Raw genomic sequence first — 21,929 nt, forward strand, 5'->3', positions numbered from 1 at the left:
GTCAGTCAGTCCATCAGTCAGTCCGTCAGTCAGTCAGTCAGTCAGTCAGTCAGTCAGTCAGTCTCTCCATCAATCAGTCCGTCAGTCAGTCGGTCCATCAGTCCGTCAGTCAGTCAGTCAGTCCATCTGTCAGTCCGTCAGTCAGTCAGTCAGTCTCTCCATCAGTCAGTCAGTCAGTCAGTCAGTCAGTCAGTCAGTCTCTCCATCAGTCAGTCAGTCAGTCAGTCTCTCCGTCAGTCAGTCTCTCCATCTGTCAGTCCGTCAGTCAGTCAGTCAGTCAGTCAGTCTCTCCATCAGTCAGTCAGTCAGTCAGTCAGTCCATCTGTCAGTCCGTCAGTCAGTCAGTCTCTCCGTCCATCAGTCAGTCCGTCAGTCCGTCAGTCCGTCCGTCCGTCCGTCCGTCAGTCAGTCAGTCTCTCCATCAGTCAGTCCGTCAGTCAGTCAGTCCATCAGTCTGTCAGTCAGTCAGTCAGTCTCTCCAGTCAGTCAGTCCGTCAGTCAGTCCGTCAGTCAGTCCGTCAGTCAGTCTCTCCATCAGTCAGTTAGTCCATCAGTCCGTCAGTCAGTCAGTCAGTCAGTCTCTCCATCAGTCAGTCAGTCAGTCAGTCCGTCAGTCAGTCCGTTAGTCAGTCAGTCAGTCAGTCCATTAGTCAGTCATTCAGTAATCAGTCAGTCTTTCTCTCCATTAGCCATTCCGTCAGTCAGTCAGGCAGTCCGTCTGTCCTGTCAGTCAGTCAGTCAGTAAGTCTCTCCATCAGTCAGTCCGTCAGTCCGTCAGTCCGTCCATCCGTCCGTCCGTCCGTCAGTCAGTCAGTCTCAACATCAGTCAGTCAGTCAGTCAGTCTCTCCATCAGTCAGTCCGTCAGTCAGTCAGTCCATCAGTCCGTCAGTCCGTCAGTCAGTCAGTCCGTCAGTCAGTCTCTCCATCAGTCAGTCCGCCAGTCCGTCAGTCAGTCAGTCTCTCCATGAGTCAGTCAGTCCGTCAGTCAGTCCGTCAGTCTCTCTATGAGTCAGTCAGTCAGTCCGTCAGTCAGTCCGTCAGTCAGTCTCTCCATCAGTCAGTCCGCCAGTCAGTCAGTCAGTCAGTCTCTCCATGAGTCAGTCAGTCAGTCCATCAGTCAGTCCGTCAGTCAGTCAGTCCATCTGTCAGTCCGTCAGTCAGTCAGTCTCTCCATCAGTCAGTCAGTCAGTCAGTCAGTCAGTCAGTCTCTCCATCAGTCAGTCAGTCAGTCAGTCAGTCTCTCCATCAATCAGTCCGTCAGTCAGTCGGTCCATCAGTCCGTCAGTCAGTCAGTCAGTCCATCTGTCAGTCCGTCAGTCAGTCAGTCTCTCCATCAGTCAGTCAGTCAGTCAGTCAGTCAGTCAGTCTCTCCATCAGTCAGTCAGTCAGTCAGTCTCTCCGTCAGTCAGTCCGTCAGTCAGTCAGTCAGTCAGTCTCTCCATCAATCAGTCCGTCAGTCAGTCGGTCCATCAGTCCGTCAGTCAGTCAGTCAGTCCATCTGTCAGTCCGTCAGTCAGTCAGTCTCTCCATCAGTCAGTCAGTCAGTCAGTCAGTCAGTCTCTCCATCAGTCAGTCAGTCAGTCAGTCAGTCAGTCTCTCCGTCAGTCAGTCTCTCCATCTGTCAGTCCGTCAGTCAGTCAGTCAGTCAGTCAGTCAGTCAGTCTCTCCATCAGTCAGTCAGTCAGTCAGTCAGTCCATCTGTCAGTCCGTCAGTCAGTCAGTCTCTCCGTCCGTCAGTCAGTCCGTCAGTCAGTCAGTCAGTCAGTCCGTCAGTCAGTCAGTCCGTCCGTCCGTCCGTCCGTCAGTCAGTCAGTCCGTCAGTCAGTCAGTCTCTCCATCAGTCAGTCCGTCAGTCCGTCCGTCCGTCCGTCCGTCAGTCAGTCAGTCTCTCCATCAGTCAGTCCGTCAGTCAGTCAGTCCATCAGTCTGTCAGTCAGTCAGTCAGTCAGTCTCTCCAGTCAGTCAGTCAGTCCGTCAGTCAGTCCGTCAGTCAGTCCGTCAGTCAGTCTCTCCATCAGTCAGTCAGTCCATCAGTCCGTCAGTCAGTCAGTTAGTCAGTCTCTCCATCAGTCAGTCAGTCAGTCAGTCAGTCCGTCAGTCAGTCCGTCAGTCAGTCTCTCCATCAGTCCGTTAGTCAGTCAATCAGTCAGTCCGTCAGTCCGTCAGTCCATCTGTCAGTCCGTCAGTCAGTCAGTCAGTCAGTCTCTCCATCAGTCAGTCAGGCAGTCAGTCAGTCAGTCAGTCAGTCAGTCTCTCCATGAGTCAGTCAGTCTGTCAGTCTGTCAGTCAGTCAGTCCGTCAGTCCGTCAGTCCGTCAGTCCGTCAGTCAGTCAGTCCGTTTGTCCTGTCAGTCAGTCCGTCAGTCAGTCAGTCTCTCCATCAGTCTGTCAGTCAGTCAGTCTCTCCAGCAGTCAGTCCGTCTCTCCATCAGTCAGTCCGTCAGTCAGTCAGTCTCTCCAGCAGTCAGTCAGTCTCTCCATCAGTCAGTCCGTCAGTCAGTCAGTCTCTCCATCAGTCAGTCAATCAGTCAGTCCGTCAGTCAGTCAGTCTCTCCAGCAGTCTGTCAGTCTCTCCAGCAGTCAGTCAGTCTCTCCAGCAGTCAGTCCGTCAGTCAGTCAGTCAGTCCGTCAGTCCATCAGTCAGTCAGTCCGTTAGTCAGTCAGTCAGTCCGTCAGTATCTCCATCAGTCAGTCAGTCAGTCAGTCAGTCAGTCTCTCCATCAGTCAGTCAGTCAGTCAGAGGAGAAGGAGGGGAGATGGGAGAAAGAAGATGGTAGAGTTGGGGAGGGAGACAGGGAGTAATGGGAGAGGAGGAGGAGGAAGAGGGGAAGGAGGGGAGATGGGAGAAAAAAGATGGTAGAGTTGGGGAGGGGGACAGGGAGAGGAGAAGGGTAGAAGGAGTGGGTCATAAGGAGGGAGGAGGTAATGGGGGGGGGGGTTGCTCTGCCTCTGATCAAAGCCTTCTCTCCCCTGATCATGTGATCATGTGTATCCTGTCTTGACTCACGTCTCTGATGTGTCTCTAACACACGCAAAACAGATGTCCTCTCCCCAATCCGACCCATACCACCCATACATACTGTACATTCCATCTCCAGCCTACAGCCCTCAGATAGATTTCAACATGACCTAAAACCAGAGGTCTGCAGCAGAGAAGGATGAGGTTGGGGCTTTACTTTAGCAGAGGCTGGGTGTTAAAGCACAACTATACCGGTACTCATAACAGATGAGCCTGCCTTTGAATGAGTCAAAGACAGAGTTGGAGACCAAGAACTGAAGGTTCTGTGCCAGGAAGAATAACTATTCATGCAAAGTTATTCTAGTCTTAAAGGCCCAGTGCAGTCAAAAACAGGATTTCCTGTATTTTATATACTGTATATTTCCACAATACGAAGTTTGAATAATACGGTGAAATTGTGAAAATTATGATAATGACCTTTTAATGTAAGAGCTGTTTGAAAAGAACGCCTGAAAATGTCAGTCTGTTTTGGTGGGATGGAGTTTTGGCCCGCCTGGTGACATCACTATAAACAAGAGTTCTAAATCTATCTTCCAATAACAGCTAGTTCTCAGTTGTCCCCTCCCCACTCAGACCACTCCCAGACAGTCCTAGCAAAATCCTTGCTTGAGAAATTGCTCTTTGCTTAATTAAGAAGCTATTTTTGTTTCTTTCAGACCATTTTAATTTAAAACAATCACATTAAGGTACTTAATTGTTACCCAGAAATGAGAGAGAAAAAAACTTGTCTATATTGGACCTTTAACAACTTCCATCCAGATACAGTAGGACACAGAGGGGATGGAGGTAGAGGGGTAAAGGGCTGGAGAAGACAAGACCAAAAAAGAGAAGAGAAAGGAAGAGGTGAGGAGAGGAGAGAAGTGCAGAGATGTTCCTTCCATAACCCTTGATTAGCACTACATTACTGTACATTACTGTAGTCTAAAATGACTTACGCCCTCTAGCCTCTTGGCTCTCTAGCCTCTTTACTCTTTCTCTGGTGACCATAATGACAGGTCACGTAGAAACTCGTTCAGCTCCATAATGTATGGACTAAAAAAAGAAATACAGTACCAGTCAAAAGTTTGGATACACCTACTCATTCAAGGGTTTTTCTTATTTAAAAAAACAACTATTTTCTACATTGTAGCTTAATAGTGAAGACATCAAAACTATGAAATAACACATATGGAATCATGTAGTAACCAAAAAAGTGTAAAAAAGAAATCTAACTATATTTGAGATGAGATTCTTCAAAGTAGCACTAAATAAACTTCAGTTAGTGCTAAATACGGCTGCTAGAATCCTGACTAGAACCAAAAAATTTGATCATATTACTCCAGTGCTAGACTCTCTACACTGGCTTCCTGTGAAGGCAAGGGATGATTTCAAGGTTTTACTGCTAACCTACAAAGCATTAAATGGGCTTGCTCCTACCTATCTCTCTGATTCGGTCCTGCCGTACATACCTACACGTACCCTACGGTCACAAGACGCAGGCCTCCTAATTGTCCCTAGAATTTCTAAGCAAACAGCTGGAGGCAGGCCTTTCTCCTATACAGCTCCATTTTTATGGAATGGTCTGCCTACCCATGTGAGAGACGTAAACTCGGTCTCAACCTTTAAGTCTTTACTGAAGACTCATCTCTTCAGTGGGTCATATGATTGAGTGTAGTCTGGCCCAGGAGTATGAAGGTGAACGGAAAGGCTCTGGAGCAACGAACCACCCTTGCTGTCTCTGCCTGGCCGGTTCCCCTCTTTCCAATGGGATTCTCTGCCTCTAACCCTAGTACAGGGGCTGAGTCACTGGCTTACTAGGGCTCTTTCATACCGTCCCTAGGAGGGGTGCGTCACTTGAGTGGGTTGAGTCACTGATGTGATCTTCCTGTCTGGGTTGGCACCCCCCCTTGGGTTGTGCCGTGGCGGAGATCTTTGTGGGCTATACTCGGCCTTGTCTCAGGATGGTAAGTTGGTGGTTGAAGATATCCCTCTAGTGGTGTGGGGGCTGTGCTTTGGCAAAGTGGTTGGGGTTATATCCTCCCTGTTTAGCCCTGTTCGGGCATGTCATCGGATGGGGCCACAGTGTCTCCTGACCCCTCCTGTCTCAGCCTCCAGTATTTATGCTGCAGTAGTTTATGTGTCGGGGGGCTAGGGTCAGTTTGTTATATCTGGAGTACTTCTCCTGTCCTATCCGGTGTCCTGTGTGAATTTAAGTATGCTCTCTCTAATTCTCTCTTTCTCTCTTTCTTTCTCTCTCTCGGAGGACCTGAGCCCTAGGACCATGCCTCAAGACTACCTGACATGATGACTCCTTGTTGTCCCCAGTCCACCTAGCCGTGTTGCTGCTCCAGTTTCAACTGTTCTGCCTGTGATTATTATTATTTGACCATGCATGTCATTTATGAACATTTGAACATCTTAGCCATGTTCTGTTATAATCTCCACCCGGCACAGCCAGAAGAGGACTGGCCACCCTACATAGCCTGGTTCCTCTCTAGGTTTCTTCCTAGGTTTTGGCCTTTCTAGGGAGATTTTCCTAGCCACCGTGCTTCTACACCTGCATTGCTTTCTGTTTGGGGTTTTAGGCTGGTTTTCTGTACAGCACTTTGAGATATCAGCTGATGTACGAAGGGCTATATAAGTACATTTGATTTGATTTGATTAGCCAACATTTGCCTTGATGACAGCATTGCACACTCTTGGCATTCTCTCAACCAGCTTCATTAACTTGGAATCCATTTCAATTAACAGGTGTGTCTTCTTAAAAGTTAATTTGTGGAATTTCTTTCCTTCTTAATGCATTTGAGCCAATCAGTTGTGTTGTGACAAGGTAGGGGTGGTATACAGAAGATAGCCCTATTAGGTAAAAGAGCAACAACAAAAATATAAATGCAACATGCAACAATTTCAAATATTTTTACTGAGTTATAGTTCAAGGAAATCAGTAATTTTAAATAAATTCATTAGGCCCTAATTTATGGTTTTCACATGACTGGGGATACAGATATGCTTCTGTTGGTCAAATATACCTTCAAAAAAGGGTAGGGATGTGGATCAGAAAACCAGTCAGTATCTGGTGTGACCATTTGCCTCATGCAACACAACACATCTCCTTCACATAGAGTTGATCGGGCTGTTGACTGTGGCCTGTGGAATATAGTTCCACTCCTCTTCAATGGTTGTGTGAAGTTGCTGGATATTGATGTACACGTCAATCCAGAGCATCCCAAACATGCTCAATGGGTGACATGTCTGGTGGGTATGTAGGCCATGGGAGAACTGGGACATTTTCAGCTTCCAGGAATTGTGTACAGTGTCTTGCGACATGGGGCCTTGCATTATCATGTGAAACATGAGGTGATGGCGGAGGATGATTGGCACAACAACGGGCCTCAGGATCAAGTCACGGTATCACTGTGTATTCAAATTGCCATCGATAAAATACAATTGTGTCAATTGTCCGTAGCTTATGCCTGCCCATTTCATAACCACACCGCCCAAAGAGCCCTGACGTCAGGAAACCGGTCACCCACACAACGCCATATGCGTGGTCTGCGGTTGTGAGGCCGGTTGGACGTACTGCCAAATTCTCTAAAATGACATTGGATGCAGTTTTTGGGGGAGAAATGAACATTACCTTCTCTGGCAACAGCTCTGGTGTACATTCGTGCAGTCAGCATGCCAATTGCACGCTCCCTCAAAACTTGAAACATCTGTGGCATTGTGTCGTGTGACAAAACTTCACTTTTTAGAATGGCATTTTATTGTCCCCAGCACAAGGTGCACCTGTGTAACTATCATGCTGTCAAATGGATGGATTATCTTGGCAAAGGAGAAATGCTCACTAACAGGGATGTAAACAAATTTGTGTTGAGAGAAATAAGCTTTTTTTGTGCGTATGGAACATTTCAGTGATCTTTCATTTCATTTCAGCTCATGTAACATGGGACCAACACTTTACATTTTGCATTTATATTTTTGTTCAGTGTTCTGCTTCCAATGAATTCTTTCAGATCTCTCTGTGTGTGTATGCACTGTGTGAGTGCAAGTGTGTGTCTGTGTGTGTGTGTCAGTGTGTGCGTGCTAATGTTACACTGAAACATTAGCTTATGTTTCTTCCTCATTAAAACTTTGAGCTGAGCTCGCAGTGTGTGTCCCCAGCAGGCTATACTTTCATACCTACATGATGGTATACAGTTTCAGATGAACCTCAATCAGGGCGCCGGACATTTGAGAGATTTCCAGACCACACAGTCATCCCCCGCTACCATATAGAAGAGCAACATGAACTTCTGAACGTGGCAAAGAATTTATCACCCTCCGTGAAGTGTCGGCATCGGCTTCAGCTCCGCTCTGAGGGGGGGGGGGGACCGGATGATCTTCCAGTATGATGTGGTTAAACAATTTACCAGAGCCTTTACTCCATCCCTGCTGCTCTCTGTCCTCACACACACACACACATCACACACACATCACACACACATCACACACACATCACACACACATACACACACACACACACACACACACACACACACACACACACACACACACACACACACACACACACATCACACACGAGAGTCATATCCAATATCGCTGCATGCATTCCAGTTCAGTTTGGATTAGTAAAGTGGTTGTTTGTGTGTAAAACAGGCGTCACTTTGACCTATGTGACCCAACCACTCGCTTCAATGAAAACACATACCCCAGCACTCTACGGAGAGAGAGAGAGGGAGGGGGCAATAGAGGGGGAGAGAGAGGGAGGGGGTGGAAGAGAGGGGGAAGAGAATAAGATAGAGAGAGGGGTAGAAAGAGAATAAGATAGAGAGAGGGAGGGTGCAATAGAGGGAGAGAGAGAGAGAGGGAGGGGGTGGAAGAGAGGGGGAAGAGAATAAGATAGAGAGAGGGAGGGTGCAATAGAGGGAGAGAGAGGGAGGGGGTGGATGAGAGGGGGAAGAGAATAAGATAGAGAGAGGGAGGGGGCAATAGAGGGAGAGAAAGAGAATAAGATAGGGAGGGGGTGGAAGAGAGGGGGAAGAGAATAAGATAGAGAGAGGGGTAGAAAGAGAATAAGATAGAGAGAGGGAGGGTGCAATAGAGGGAGAGAGAGAGAGAGGGAGGGGGTGGAAGAGAGGGGGGAAGAGAATAAGATAGAGAGAGGGGTAGAAAGAGAATAAGATAGAGAGAGGGAGGGTGCAATAGAGGGAGAGAGAGAGAGAGGGAGGGGGTGGATGAGAGAGAGGGGGAAGAGAATAAGATAGAGAGAGGGAGGGGGCAATAGAGGGAGAGAGAGAGAGAGGGAGGGGGGGAAGAGAATAAGAGAGAGAGGGGTAGAAAGAGAATAAGAGAGAGAGGGAGGGGGCAATAGAGGGAGAGAGAGAGAGAGAGGAGGGAGGGGGTGGAAGAGAGGGGGAAGAGAATAAGATAGAGAGAGGGGAGAATAGAAAGAGAAAAAGAGAGAGAGAGAGGGGTAGGGAATAAGCATAGAGAGGGAGAGAGAGAGAGGGAGGGGGGGATGAGAGGGGGAAGAGAATAAGATAGAGAGAGGGGTAGAAAGAGAATAAGATAGAGAGAGGGAGGGAGGGGGCAAGAGAGGGAGAGAGAGAGAGATAGGAGGGGGAAGAGAATAAGATAGAGAGAGGGAGGGGGCAATAGAGGGAGAGAGGGAGGGTGTGTAAGAGAGGGGGGAAGAGAATAAGATAGAGAGAGGGAGGGGGCAATAGAGGGAGAGAGAGAGGGAGGGGGTGGAAGAGAGGGGGAAGAGAATAAGATAGAGAGAGGGGTAGAAAGAGAATAAGATAGAGAGAGGAGTAGAGAGAGAATAAGATAGAGAGAGGGGTAGAAATAGAATAAGATAGAAAGAGGGAGGGGCAATAGAGGGGGAGAGAGAGGGAGAGGGAGGGGGTGGAAGAGAGGGGGGAAGAGAATAAGATAGAGAGAGGGGTAGAAAGAGAATAAGATAGAGAGAGGAGTAGAAAGAGAATAAGATAGAGAGAGGGGTAGAAAGAGAATAAGATAGAGAGAGGGGTAGAAAGAGAATAAGATAGAGAGAGGGAGGGGCAATAGAGGGAGAGAGAGAGAGGGAGGGGGTGGAAGAGAGGGGGGAAGAGAATAAGATAGAGAGAGGGGTAGAAAGAGAATAAGATAGAGAGAGGAGTAGAAAGAGAATAAGATAGAGAGAGGGGTAGAAAGAGAATAAGATAGAGAGAGGGAGGGGGCAATAGAGGGGGAGAGAGAGGGAGGGGGTGGAAGAGAGGGGGAAGAGAATAAGATAGAGAGAGGGGTAGAAAGAGAATAAGACAGAGAGAGGGAGGGGGGGGCAATAGAGGGAGTGAGAGAGAGAGAGAAAAAGAGAGATCAGGATAGGGAGAGATGATGCCCTGTGACATCGTTGCTTTCATCACTCAACTGTCGCTGTGCTACTTTTCAACCTCCAAGTGAAGTGTGTTCCTACCCCCCCGGAAAGGGAGAGAGAGGGATCTCTAGAGTGAAGGATATAGGGTTTCTGGGTTCTAGAAACAGCCCATAAAACGAGAGGTAGATCTCTAACTTCAAACAATCAACATACACTGCAGTTCAGCTCCATACAGCAGATCCTTACCAGGTCATTTATGTTTGTGTTACATTGATGAGGAATAAGAGGAAGAGAGGAGAGGAAACAACATAAAACTATAAACAATGTTAGGCAGGCAGGCAGGCAGGCAGGCAGGCAGGCAGACAGACAGACAGACAGACAGACAGACAGACAGACAGACAGACAGACAGACAGACAGACAGACAGATAGATAGATAGATAGATAGATAGATAGATAGATAGATAGATAGATAGATCTTAAACATCAAAGACCGCCACTGATAGATAGAGAATGAGAGAGAGAGTACGAGGAGTTCTGTAAATCATCATTAAGTGTACTAGCCGAAGGCTACACTTGCTCTGACCTCTGACCCTTTACTTCTGACATGCTCCCTGAACCCTGGAAGACACATGATGACTAGTAACTGAGTCATAACTGTATAGCATAGCAATACCATCATAATCAAATACAGGTCTATGTGAAGTGCAATGGCTTCATCTTCATACAGATTAGAATACAGCCCATCACTGTATAAACTGGAGAAAGTCTATTCAGCAACACAATATAATCATATATATGCCATTTAGCAGATGCCTTTACCCAAAGCGATTTACAGTCATTTGTGCATACAATTTGCATATGGGTGGTTCCCGGGAATCCAGCCCACAATCCTGACGTTGCAAGCGCCATACTCTACCAACTGAAGCCTCCTGGATCACATTAGACAACCACATTGGCAGACCTGAGGGGGGTATTTGGGGTCTGATGGGGTATGAGTTCCTCCCTCACAGGGTGTCATCATAACTGGACAATATCCTTATCGGCCAAAATTACGATCTCTGCTACTGTCCTGTCAGCCCCAGAACTGCCTGAAATCATTCATTCTGCAGTACATTGTTTTATGTGTTTCGATTGCTTGACTACACACGTAAAGAGAAGACAAAACATTTCACATGATTTAGTGTCTAGTGCCCTTCCCAGTTCCCGACCCCGTCAGTTTTCACTTCATCAAAGTGATTGCGCAATGCAGCCACTTTGGACGCGACTCCATCGTTGTTCACGGTCTCTGACCTATTGGGCTCTCAGAAGTAAGAGTTTCACCCGTATATTTACCTTATGATGTATGCTGCCAATCCCTATACAATAACGTCCTTTCAGACTACAATGTGTTACACGCAGCCAAGCTGTGAATGTGACATTACGCACCAATTCATAAATGTTACGCTGTGAAGTTTCAGCACATTTCTCATTTCCCAATCATAAAATAATTGATGAAAGTTTAGATTTTTTGTTTTTTTTTGTTAATAAAATTAACAAATTACATAAACCCCTCGTTATTGATAAAGTGGGAATGCTATTACCTCCGTGGTCGAAGTGCTCCTGCCGTTGTGGATTGCGCTTTTTTGACTGTTGGTGGGGAAGCTCTTGACTGACACCTGGATGGTCACCAGGAGGACAACACACAGTAGCTGAACCTGCCTGCGCATCTTCTGCATGTTTTCTCTACGTTGGGACAAAGTCCGCTGATGTTGAGATGCTGTGGTCGGTCTCTCCTTTGATCTTTAGAAGCCCTTGGCGTCCTGGACACGTTTTCAGTACCCTCGCATTTGGTCCATAAATATAATCAATATAATTTCGAAATCAATATATATGATACTTAATCCAACATTGTCTAAAAATTACTTGAACGTTTAACCAATTGAATGCGTTTTACCAGTGCTATTTGCTTTCCAAATGCGCTGTTATGTTGACGCTGAAAAGTTGCGTGGAACATTTGGCGCCGTGACCAATAATTCCCGTCGATTCCTCTCCGGGTTATATCCACACGTGTTCTTGTATCGAACCCGTTCAGAAGCTGGTATCTGGGCTATGTATCATTCGTTGACTTCACACGGTCTCATTCCTTGCTCGCTTTCCGTGCAAGCGTCTTCTCTGTGCTGCTTGTTGCGACCTTATACTCCTTTGAAATAAGTTGAGATAATTGTAGGTAGGGAACTTTGTCGAACCATTATTATTGCAAATGTACACATACATCTTTCCCCATGAGCTCTGAGAAAATATTTCTATAGTTGGTTGTAAAAGAACCTCTTCTTTGAATGCTTGAGAACAGCCGTTTGTCATCTACAGCCCACTGGTTTTGACACTGCATGTCTCTCCGTCACCATCTGTTCAGGACCAGACTATGGCACGTGGGGCCCAGGGCACCTACCTCCAGAGTGAGAGTGTTTTCTCACAGACTGAAGATACATAGATATGAAGTGAAGCAGAGGGGTGTGACCATGTAAACTAAAGTGGGAGGAATGATACACAGACAGATCCTAATAGCTATGGGTTCAGAGGGCCAGCACCCCCTGATATATCACAATTAAAACAATTATTCATAGAAAAAAAAATAAAACATAAAAATTTAAGATCATTTAAAAAAAAAATACTGTATGAGCAAAAAAAATTGGATACATTTTATTAATTTATTTTATTTAACCCTTTATTTAAATGCATCTTCCCACGGCCATACACCACCACTGAACCCGCGCAACTGAACCCGCGCCACTGAACCCGCGCCACTGAACCCGCGCCACTGTGTTCAATTACATAGCAAAAGCAATATGAGAGGCCATTTCAAAATGCAATGGAAAGTAGTATGAAGTGGTCTGGCTCATATTCACAAAATGTCTATAGGTACGAGTTCTGATCTAGGATCAGTTTTGCCTTTAAAAACATCATGAATAAAGGAGGAAGGGGGGCTGATTCCTGAATGACATGTTGATGCCCGTATCACAAGTTAAACAGTTACAAATAGGTGATCCAATCATATGTTGCCAACAGCGCACTTTTCTTTTACCCTCAAAAGAAGTATTGCTAATATTATGCACTATTGGTAGAACACATCCACGTTATGATAGAACACATCCACGTTATGATAGAACACATCCACGTTATGATAGAACACATCCACGTTATGATAGAACACATCCACGTTATGATAGAACACATCCACGTTATGATAGAACACATCCACCTTATGATGGAACACATCCACGTTATGATAGAACACATCCACGTTATGATAGAACACATCCACGTTATGATGGAACACATCCACGTTATGATAGAACACATCCACGTTATGATGGAACACATCCACGTTATGATAGAACACATCCACGTTATGATGGAACACATCCACGTTATGATGGAACACATCCACGTTATGATAGAACACATCCACGTTATGATGGAACACATCCACGTTATGATGGAACACATCCACGTTATGATAGAACACATCCACGTTATGATGGAACACATCCACGTTATGATGGAACACATCCACGTTATGATAGAACACATCCACGTTATGATAGAACACATCCACGTTATGATAGAACACATCCATGTTATGTTAGAACACATCCACGTTATGGTAGAACACATCCACGTTATGCTAATCATCATGTGACAGGGCTTTGTAAACCCACTCTTAAGAATAGTAATTAATTAGGCTGGTTGTAGTCCAGGTCCCAGGTTGTTGAATTTTGGCCCTATCTTCTTGACAGAGCTGGTGTAACTGAGTCAGGTTAATAGGCCTTCTTGCTAGCACACGCTTTTTCAGTTCTGCCCACAAATTTCAAAGGTCATGGCTTTGTGATGGCCACTCCAATACCTTGACTTTGTGGTCATTAAGCCATTTTGCCACAACTTTGGAAGTATGCTTGGGGTAGAACACATCCACGTTATGATGGAACACATCCACGTTATGATAGAACACATCCACGTTATGATAGAACACATCCACGTTATGATAGAACACATCCACGTTATGATGGAACACATCCACGTTATGATGGAACACATCCACGTTATGATGGAACACATCCACGTTATGATGGAACACATCCACGTTATGATGGAACACATCCACGTTATGATAGAACACATCCACGTTATGATGGAACACATCCACGTTATGATGGAACACATCCACGTTATGATGGAAAACATCCACGTTATGATAGAACACATCCACGTTATGATAGAACACATCCACGTTATGATAGAACACATCCACGTTATGATAGAACACATCCACGTTATGATAGAACACATCCACGTTATGATGGAACACATCCACGTTATGATAGAACACATCCACGTTATGATAGAACACATCCACGTTATGATAGAACACATCCACGTTATGATAGAACACATCCACCTTATGAAGGAACACATCCACGTTATGATAGAACACATCCACGTTATGATAGAACACATCCACGTTATGTTAGAACACATCCACGTTATGATAGAACACATCCACGTTATGATAGAACACATCCACGTTATGATAGAACACATCCATCCACGTTATGTTAGAACACATCCACGTTATGATAGAACACATCCACGTTATGATAGAACACATCCATCCACGTTATGATAGAACACATCCATCCACGTTATGTTAGAACACATCCACGTTATAATAGAACACATCCACGTTATGTTAGAACACACCACACTATCTTAGAACACATCCACATTATGTTAGAACACATCCACGTTATGATAGAACACATCCACGTTATGTTAGAACACATCCACGTTATGATAGAACACATCCACGTTATGATAGAACACATCCACGTTATGATAGAACACATCCATCCACGTTATGTTAGAACACATCCACGTTATGATAGAACACATCCATCCACGTTATGTTAGAACACATCCACGTTATGATAGAACACATCCACGTTATGATAGAACACATCCACGTTATGATAGAACACATCCACGTTATGATAGAACACATCCATCCACGTTATGATAGAACACATCCATCCACGTTATGTTAGAACACATCCACGTTATAATAGAACACATCCACGTTATGTTAGAACACATCCACGTTATGATAGAACACATCCATGTTATGTTAGAACACATCCACGTTATGGTAGAACACATCCACGTTATGCTAATCATCATGTGACAGGGCTTTGTAAACCCACTCTTAAGAATAGTAATTAATTAGGCTGGTTGTAGTCCAGGTCCCAGGTTGTTGAATTTTGGCCCTATCTTCTTGACAGAGCTGGTGTAACTGAGTCAGGTTTATAGGCCTTCTTGCTAGCACACGCTTTTTCAGTTCTGCCCACAAATTTCAAAGGTCATGGCTTTGTGATGGCCACTCCAATACCTTGACTTTGTGGTCATTAAGCCATTTTGCCACAACTTTGGAAGTATGCTTGGGGTCATTGTCAATTTGGAAGACCCATTTGTAACCAAGCTTTAACTTCCTGACTGATATCTTGAGATGTTGTTTCAATATATCCACATAATTTTCCATCCTCGTGATGGCATCTATTTTGTGAAGTGCACCAGACCCTCCTGCAGCAAAGCACCCCCACTACATGATGCTGCCACCACCCCCACTACATGATGCTGCCACCACCCCCACTACATGATGCTGCCACCCCGGTGCTTCACGGTCTGGATGGTGTTCTTCGGCTTGTAAGCCTCCCCCTTTTTCCTCCAAACATAACCTTTCAGGTTATGTTGATATAGGACTCGATTAACTGTGGATATAAATACTTTTGTTCCTGTTTCCTCCAGCATCTTCACAAGGTCCTTTGCTGTTGTTCTGGGATTGATATGCACTTTTCACACCAAAGAACACGTCTCCTTCCTGAGCGGTATGACGGCTGCGTGGTCCCATGGTGTTTATACTTGCGTACTACTGTTTGTACAGATAAACGTGGTACTTTCAGGTGTTTGGAAATTGTTTCCAAGGATGAACCAGACTTGTGGAGGTCTACAATTATTTTTCTGAAGTCTTGGCTAATTTCTTTTGATTTTCCCATGATGTCAAGCAAAGAGGCACTGAGTTTGAAGGTAGGCCTTGAAATACATGCACAGGTACACCTCCAGTTGTCTAAAATTATGTCAATTAGCCTATCAGAAGCTTCTACAGCCATGGCATAATTTTCTGGAATTTTCCGTGCTGTTTAAAGGCACAGTCAACTTAGTGTTAGTGAACTTCTGACTCAGAGGTTTGGAGGAGAGCCAAGTATGGACAGCTCAGCTTTCAATCAAGGGAAGAGGTTGGGAGGAGAGCCAGGCATGGACAGCTCAGCATTCAATCAAAGGAAGAGGTTGGGAGGAGAGCCAAGTATGGACAGCTCAGCTGTCAATCAAAGGAAGAGGTTGGTAGGAGAGCCAGGTATGGACAGCTCAGCATTCAATAAAAGGAAGAGGTTGGGAGGAGAGCCAGGTATGGACAGCTCAGCTTTCAATCAAGGGAAGAGGTTGGGAGGAGAGCCAGGTATGGACAGCTCAGCATTCATGTGTGTGTGTGTGTGTGTGAGTGAGTGAGTGAGTGAGTGAGTGAGTGAGTGAGTGAGTGAGTGAGTGAGTGAGTGAGTGAGAGAGAGAGTCTGCAGACATGGCCAGTACTGCAGATAGCTAGCCTAAAATAAATCGGTCTACTTCTGAATTAGCCCAGAGCAAGCTGAGGATTGCACCATCATTCATTCCATTCCAAGATCACTTGATGGCACTGTAGATGAATGCTGAATGGTCTACTGTATAGTCAGAGCCTTCACCAGTCTCTGTATAACATGTAGATTTCCACCAATATATCACACTGATTACCTCACACACAGTCAGTAAATAAGAAACCCACTGTCTTCCTGTCGAGAATGAGCAGTCTAACCCAACCAGTTGTAAACTGCAGTTGCTCCAGTCTCACACAAGCTTCTACAGCCCCCTTGTGGTGATAGCTGGTATGAACCAATAGAAAATCATTCTGTACCAACCCCAGACCAAACACCTCATGACATGTTTTTGCACCTAAGTGCAATGTCTTCAAAATGGCATTCAGTTGTATCAGTGTGTGTGTGTGTGTGGAAAATAGAACATTTCGCATTCTATCTACCACGTTTCTACGTGTCAGACTCACCTATCGCTGTCCCGTCCTCCCCCATAATGCACTTCATGGAGGTGATGATCTGCTCCACGACGGGAGATGACATTGACGTGGTATACACCGCACTGTGAGAGTGGGACCGCAGGTACTCTATCAATTCCTACAATTTAATAAAATAGAATAGAACAAATAGAATAAAACAAAATAGAACAGAATACAACAAATTAGAATGCAACAAAAGAGAATACAACAAAATAGAACAGAACAAAATAGAATACATCAAAATAGAACAGAACAAAATAGAATAGAACAGAACAAAATAGAATACATCAAAATAGAACAGAACATGTGTTATCCATTTTATACAATAATTAAACGCAAACCTCATAATGGAGGCACCTGTATAAACAGAGTTATGGTAATGTGGCTGTATTGTCTTTCATGAAGTCACAAACATGAAACAAAATGGACTGGGTCGTAGCTGGCTTCTCCTCCAACCGTTTACACATACTCCAAAACATGGATATTGTTCAGGTCTCAAGTTCTGTGATGTAGAATAAGTTCCTTTGTTCTACTGTGAAACTCTCTCTCTATACTGTGTGGCCCTGAGGAGAATCTCCTCCAGGAATTTACAACCTGAGATAACAGAACCCGGGTGTAGGAGGGAGAGAGAGGGGGATGCCACACTCTATACCCAGAAAGGGCCATGTCATGACACCAGAGAGACTTATGGCTGTAATGCTGCCAAAGGTGCTTATACAAAGTATTGACTCAGGTGTGTAAATACTTATGTAAATGAGATACTTGCACATCTGAGCTGTCTTTTTTGCAGGTGCGTGGTAACAGTTTAAATTAGGATTTATGAAAACTCGCTTGGTCGGTTAATGACCTCATTGTGGTTTTACAGACGTGTTTAATACGTTTTTTGTACACACTTTATTCAAATATTTATGCATATTTTTATATTTAGTAGCACTTATTTGTTTCCCCTCGACACCAACCCCATTTGATGTGTGGATCAGATGTGGTTGGGGTTATGTCTAAATAAGGGGTGCTAATTTAAAAAACTCACAAAAGCTCTGACGAAGGCCATGAGGTCGATAGATAAAGCTCTGACGAAGGCCATGAGGCCATAACTCTGTTTATACAGGTGCCTCCATTATGAGATTTGCGTTTAATTATTGTATAAAATGAGTAAAGATGAAACTATTTGTGAAATGATGTAATGATGTTAATTTAATGTGAGAGAATTGTATTCCCTTTAATGTTTAATTAAGTCATTGGCCCGTCCCCATGAGTACCGACATGATCTGGCTCATGGGACAGCCCTTTTCTACTGTTACGAATAAAAAAACCCACCTGAAGAAATCCTCTTGAGACCACGCATACCTCGATCACCGAGGGGGCGAAGGTTTGAGTAGAGACCACAAAAACTTCAGAATAAGGTTGTAATGGTTGTTGAATTCCTAACTAAACCACGTGGAGGATTGGCTACACGGGTGGAAATGGTTCAACTCTGAGACTCGATCCCAACAGAATAAGAGCAAATCTTCGATACTAATTATTAGTCTGCAGCTAGAAATTGTCAACCTGAGATGCGAAGACTGACAACCGCCGAAACATCTATTCTATAAGAACATTTCTGAATGTTACTCCGAAGTAACCATTCTAACCACGAAAACTTCAGGGAAGCAGAGAGAGACGCTCAGATGAACCTTCCAACAGAAGGACTGATGATACAACAGAGATTACGACAACACACTGGGCGTAAATATATATTGATTGCAATTACTCCCAAATGAGTGAGCGTTCATGTGCAAAGGATTAGCATTTCAATTAATATAATTATCAACTGTGTAGTGATTCCTTTTGTCTTTCCTGCCTTTCTCAGTCCACACCCACTTCCCAGTCCACACCCACTTCCCAGTCCACACCCCCTTCCCAGTCCACACCCCCTTCCCAGTCCACGCCCCCTTCTCAGTCCACACCCACTTCCCTTTGTCCACCAAGCCGTCATATCGGCTTAGACCACTAGGGAGCCTCCCCTATCATTTCCATGTAACCATATCTACTGTTTGTTTCTTTCATTTCTGTGATTATTTAGTTAGTTAGTAAATACATATATAAGACAATTGGTCTATGGATGATTCATAGTAAAGGCTGGGTTCGTGCAGATAACCAGCAATGTACAACGTTTGGAATGAGACTAACGTGAGGTAAAGAACAATTCATTAATTAGTAGACTAATTCATCAGATATTAAAACATCTGAAGAGTTATATTAGGAAAATTATAACTTTGTAATCTGAAGATTTTCCTTGGTGCCCCGAATTCCTAGTTAATTACATTTACATGATTATTTTAATTACGTAATAATAATTACGGAGAATTGATTTGATAAAATAACAGTCTTCACTTTAATGATGCCAAACTCACGACACTGAGTAAGTCTCTAAGAGCTTTCCAGACTTGGATTGTGAAACATTTGCAAATTATTATTTTCCATAAGTGTGTGTGTCAGAGCTGTGTATAAATTGACTACGCAAACTATTTGGACTTTCAACACATTAACATTTCTTATAAAAAGAAGTGATGCAGTCAGTCTCTCCTCAACTCTTAGCCAAGAGAGACTGGCAGCATAGTATTTATATCAGCCCTCTGTTTACAATTAAGAGCAAAACGTGCCGCTCTGTTCTGGGCCAGCTGCAACTTAACTAGGTCTTTCTTTGCACCACTCGACCACACGACTGGACAATAATCAAGATTAGCAGTGCATCTGCTAATCTGTCAAAAAAAAGCAGAGCCCTGCGGGGCACCACACTTTACATGTTTGACATGAGATGCTTCCATTAAAGAAAACCCTTTGAGTTATATTAGATAGATAGCTCTGAATCCACGATATGACAGAGGATGAAAAGCCAAAACACATTTGATTTGATTTTGAATGACAAAGCAAAAACAGGTTTTTAGAAATGTTAGCAAATTTATTGGCCCTTTACTCAGTACTTTGTTGAAGCACCTTTGGCAGAGACTACAACCGCGAGTCTTCTTGGGTATGACACTACAAGCTTGGCACACCTGTATTTGGGGAGTTTCTCCCATTCTTCCATGCAGATCCTCTCAAGCTCTGTCAGGTTTGATGGGGGACGTCGTTGCACAGCTATTTTCAGGTCTCTCCAGAGATGTTTGATCGGGTTAAAGTCTGGGCTCTGGCTGAGCCACTCAAGGAATTTCAGAGACTTGTCCCGAAGCCACTCCTGTGTTGTCTTGGCTGTGTGCTTAGGGTCGCTGTTAGGTCACAGATTCAACCACAAAGACCAGAGACGTTTTCCAATGCCTCGCAAAGAAGGGAACTAATTGGTAAATAAGTAACAATACAAAAAAGCAGACATTGAATATCCCTTTGAGCACGGTGAAGCTATTAATTACACTTTGGATGGTGTATCAATACACACAGTCACTACAAAGATACAGGCGTCCTTCCTAACTCAGTTACCGGAGAGGAAGGAAACCGCTCAGGGATTTAACCATGAGGCCAATGGTGACTTTAAAACAGAGTTTATTGGCTGTGATAGGAGAAAACTGAGGATTTATCAACAACCTTGTAGTTACTCCACAATACTAACCTAAATGGTAGAGTGAAAAGAAGGAAGCTTGTACAGATTAAAATATTCCAAAACATGCATCCTGTTTACAATTCACCAATAAAGTAAAACTGCACAAAATGTGGCAAAGATAATAACTTTATGTTTTGAACCCAAAATGTTATGTTTGGGGCAAATCCAGCACAACACATTTTCAAGCATGGTGGGGGCTGCAACATGTTATGGTTATGCTTGTCATCGGCAAGGAATAGAGATTATATTATGATGAAGAGAAATGGAATAGAGATAAGCACAGGTACAATTTGGTTCAGTCTGCTGTCCAACAGACCCTGGGAGACCTTTCAGCATGACAATAACCTAAACACAAGGCCAAATAATGATTGTTTCTGAGTGGCCTAGTTATAGTTTTGACTTAAATCACCTTGAAAATACAGTGGCTTGTAAAATTATTCACCCCCCCTTGGCATTTTTCGTATTTGGTTGCCTTACAACCTGGAATTAAAATAGATTTTTTTGGGGGGGGGTTGTATAATTTGATTTACACAACATGCCTACAACTTTGAAGATGCAAAATATTTTTTATTGTGAAACAAACAAGAAATAGGACAAAAAAACTGAAAACTTGAGCAGGTATAACTATTTACCCTTTGGTTTCAGTGCTGGTCACTGGTGCACCTCAGTCACGCTCAAGGTCCTAAACGATATCTTAACCGCCATCGATAAGAAACAATACTGTGCAGCCGTATTCATCAACCTGGCCAAGGCTTTCGACTCTGTCAATCACCACATCCTCATCGGCAGACTCGATAGCCTTGGTTTCTCAAATGATTGCCTTGCCTGGTTCACCAACTACTTCTCCGATAGAGTTCAGTGTGTCAAATCGGAGGGCCTGTTGTCCGGGCCTCTGGCAGTCTCTATGGGGGTGCCACAGGGTTCAATTCTTGGGCCGACTCTCTTCTCTGTATACATCTATGATGTCGCTCTTGCTGCTGGTGAGTCTCTGATCCACCTCTATGCAGACAGCACCATTCTATATACTTCTGGCCCTTCTTTGGACACTGTGTTAACAACCCTCCAGACGAGCTTCAATGCCATACAACTCTCCTTCCGTGGCCTCTAACTGCTTTTAAATACAAGTAAAACTAAATGAATGCTCTTTAACCGATCGCTGCCTGCACCTGCCCGCCCGTCCAGCATCACTAGTCTGGATGGTTCTGACTTAGAATATGTGGACAACTACAAATACCAAGGTTAGACTGTAAACTCTCCTTCCAGACTCACATCAAACATCTCCAATCCAAAGTTAAATCTAGAATTGGCTTCCTATTTCGCAGCAAAGCATCCTTCACTCATGCTGCCAAACATACCCTCGTAAAACTGACCCTCTTACCGATCCTCGACTTCGGCCATGTCATTTACAAAATAGCCTCCAATACCCTACTCAATAAATTGGATGCAGTCTATCACAGTGCCATCCATTTAGTCACCAAACCCCATATACTACCCACCATTGTGACCTGTACGCTCTCGTTGGCTCGCCCTCGCTTCATTCTCGTCGCTAAACCCACTGGCTCCAGGTCATCTACAAAACCCTGCTAGGTAAAGTCCCCCCTTATCTCAGCTCGCTGGTCACCATAGCAGCACCCACCTGTAGCATGCGCTCCAGCAGGTATATCTCTCTGGTCACCCCCAAAAACAATTCTTCCTTTGGACGCCTCTCCTTCCAGTTCTCTGCTGCCAATAACTGGAAGGAACTACAAAAACTCTGAAACTGGAAACACTTATCTCCCTCACTAGCTTTAAGCACCAACTGTCAGA

The 21,929-nt window shown here is 44.4% G+C and overlaps 1 protein-coding gene across 1 annotated transcript in view; it reads right to left on the minus strand.

The window, feature by feature from the left end:
* Nucleotides 1-11,072, minus strand: part of LOC135526913 (isthmin-2-like) — a 40,277-nt gene extending 29,205 nt beyond the window's left edge. Inside the window, exon 1 of the mRNA XM_064955585.1 lies at nucleotides 10,938-11,072. Coding sequence (XP_064811657.1) covers nucleotides 10,938-11,072 — 135 coding nt within the window. The remainder of the gene's footprint in view (nucleotides 1-10,937) is intronic.
* Between the last annotated feature and the right edge of the window lie 10,857 nt (nucleotides 11,073-21,929).

This window comes from Oncorhynchus masou, chromosome 32, assembly GCF_036934945.1.
Source record: "Oncorhynchus masou masou isolate Uvic2021 chromosome 32, UVic_Omas_1.1, whole genome shotgun sequence".
Taxonomy (NCBI): domain Eukaryota; kingdom Metazoa; phylum Chordata; class Actinopteri; order Salmoniformes; family Salmonidae; genus Oncorhynchus; species Oncorhynchus masou.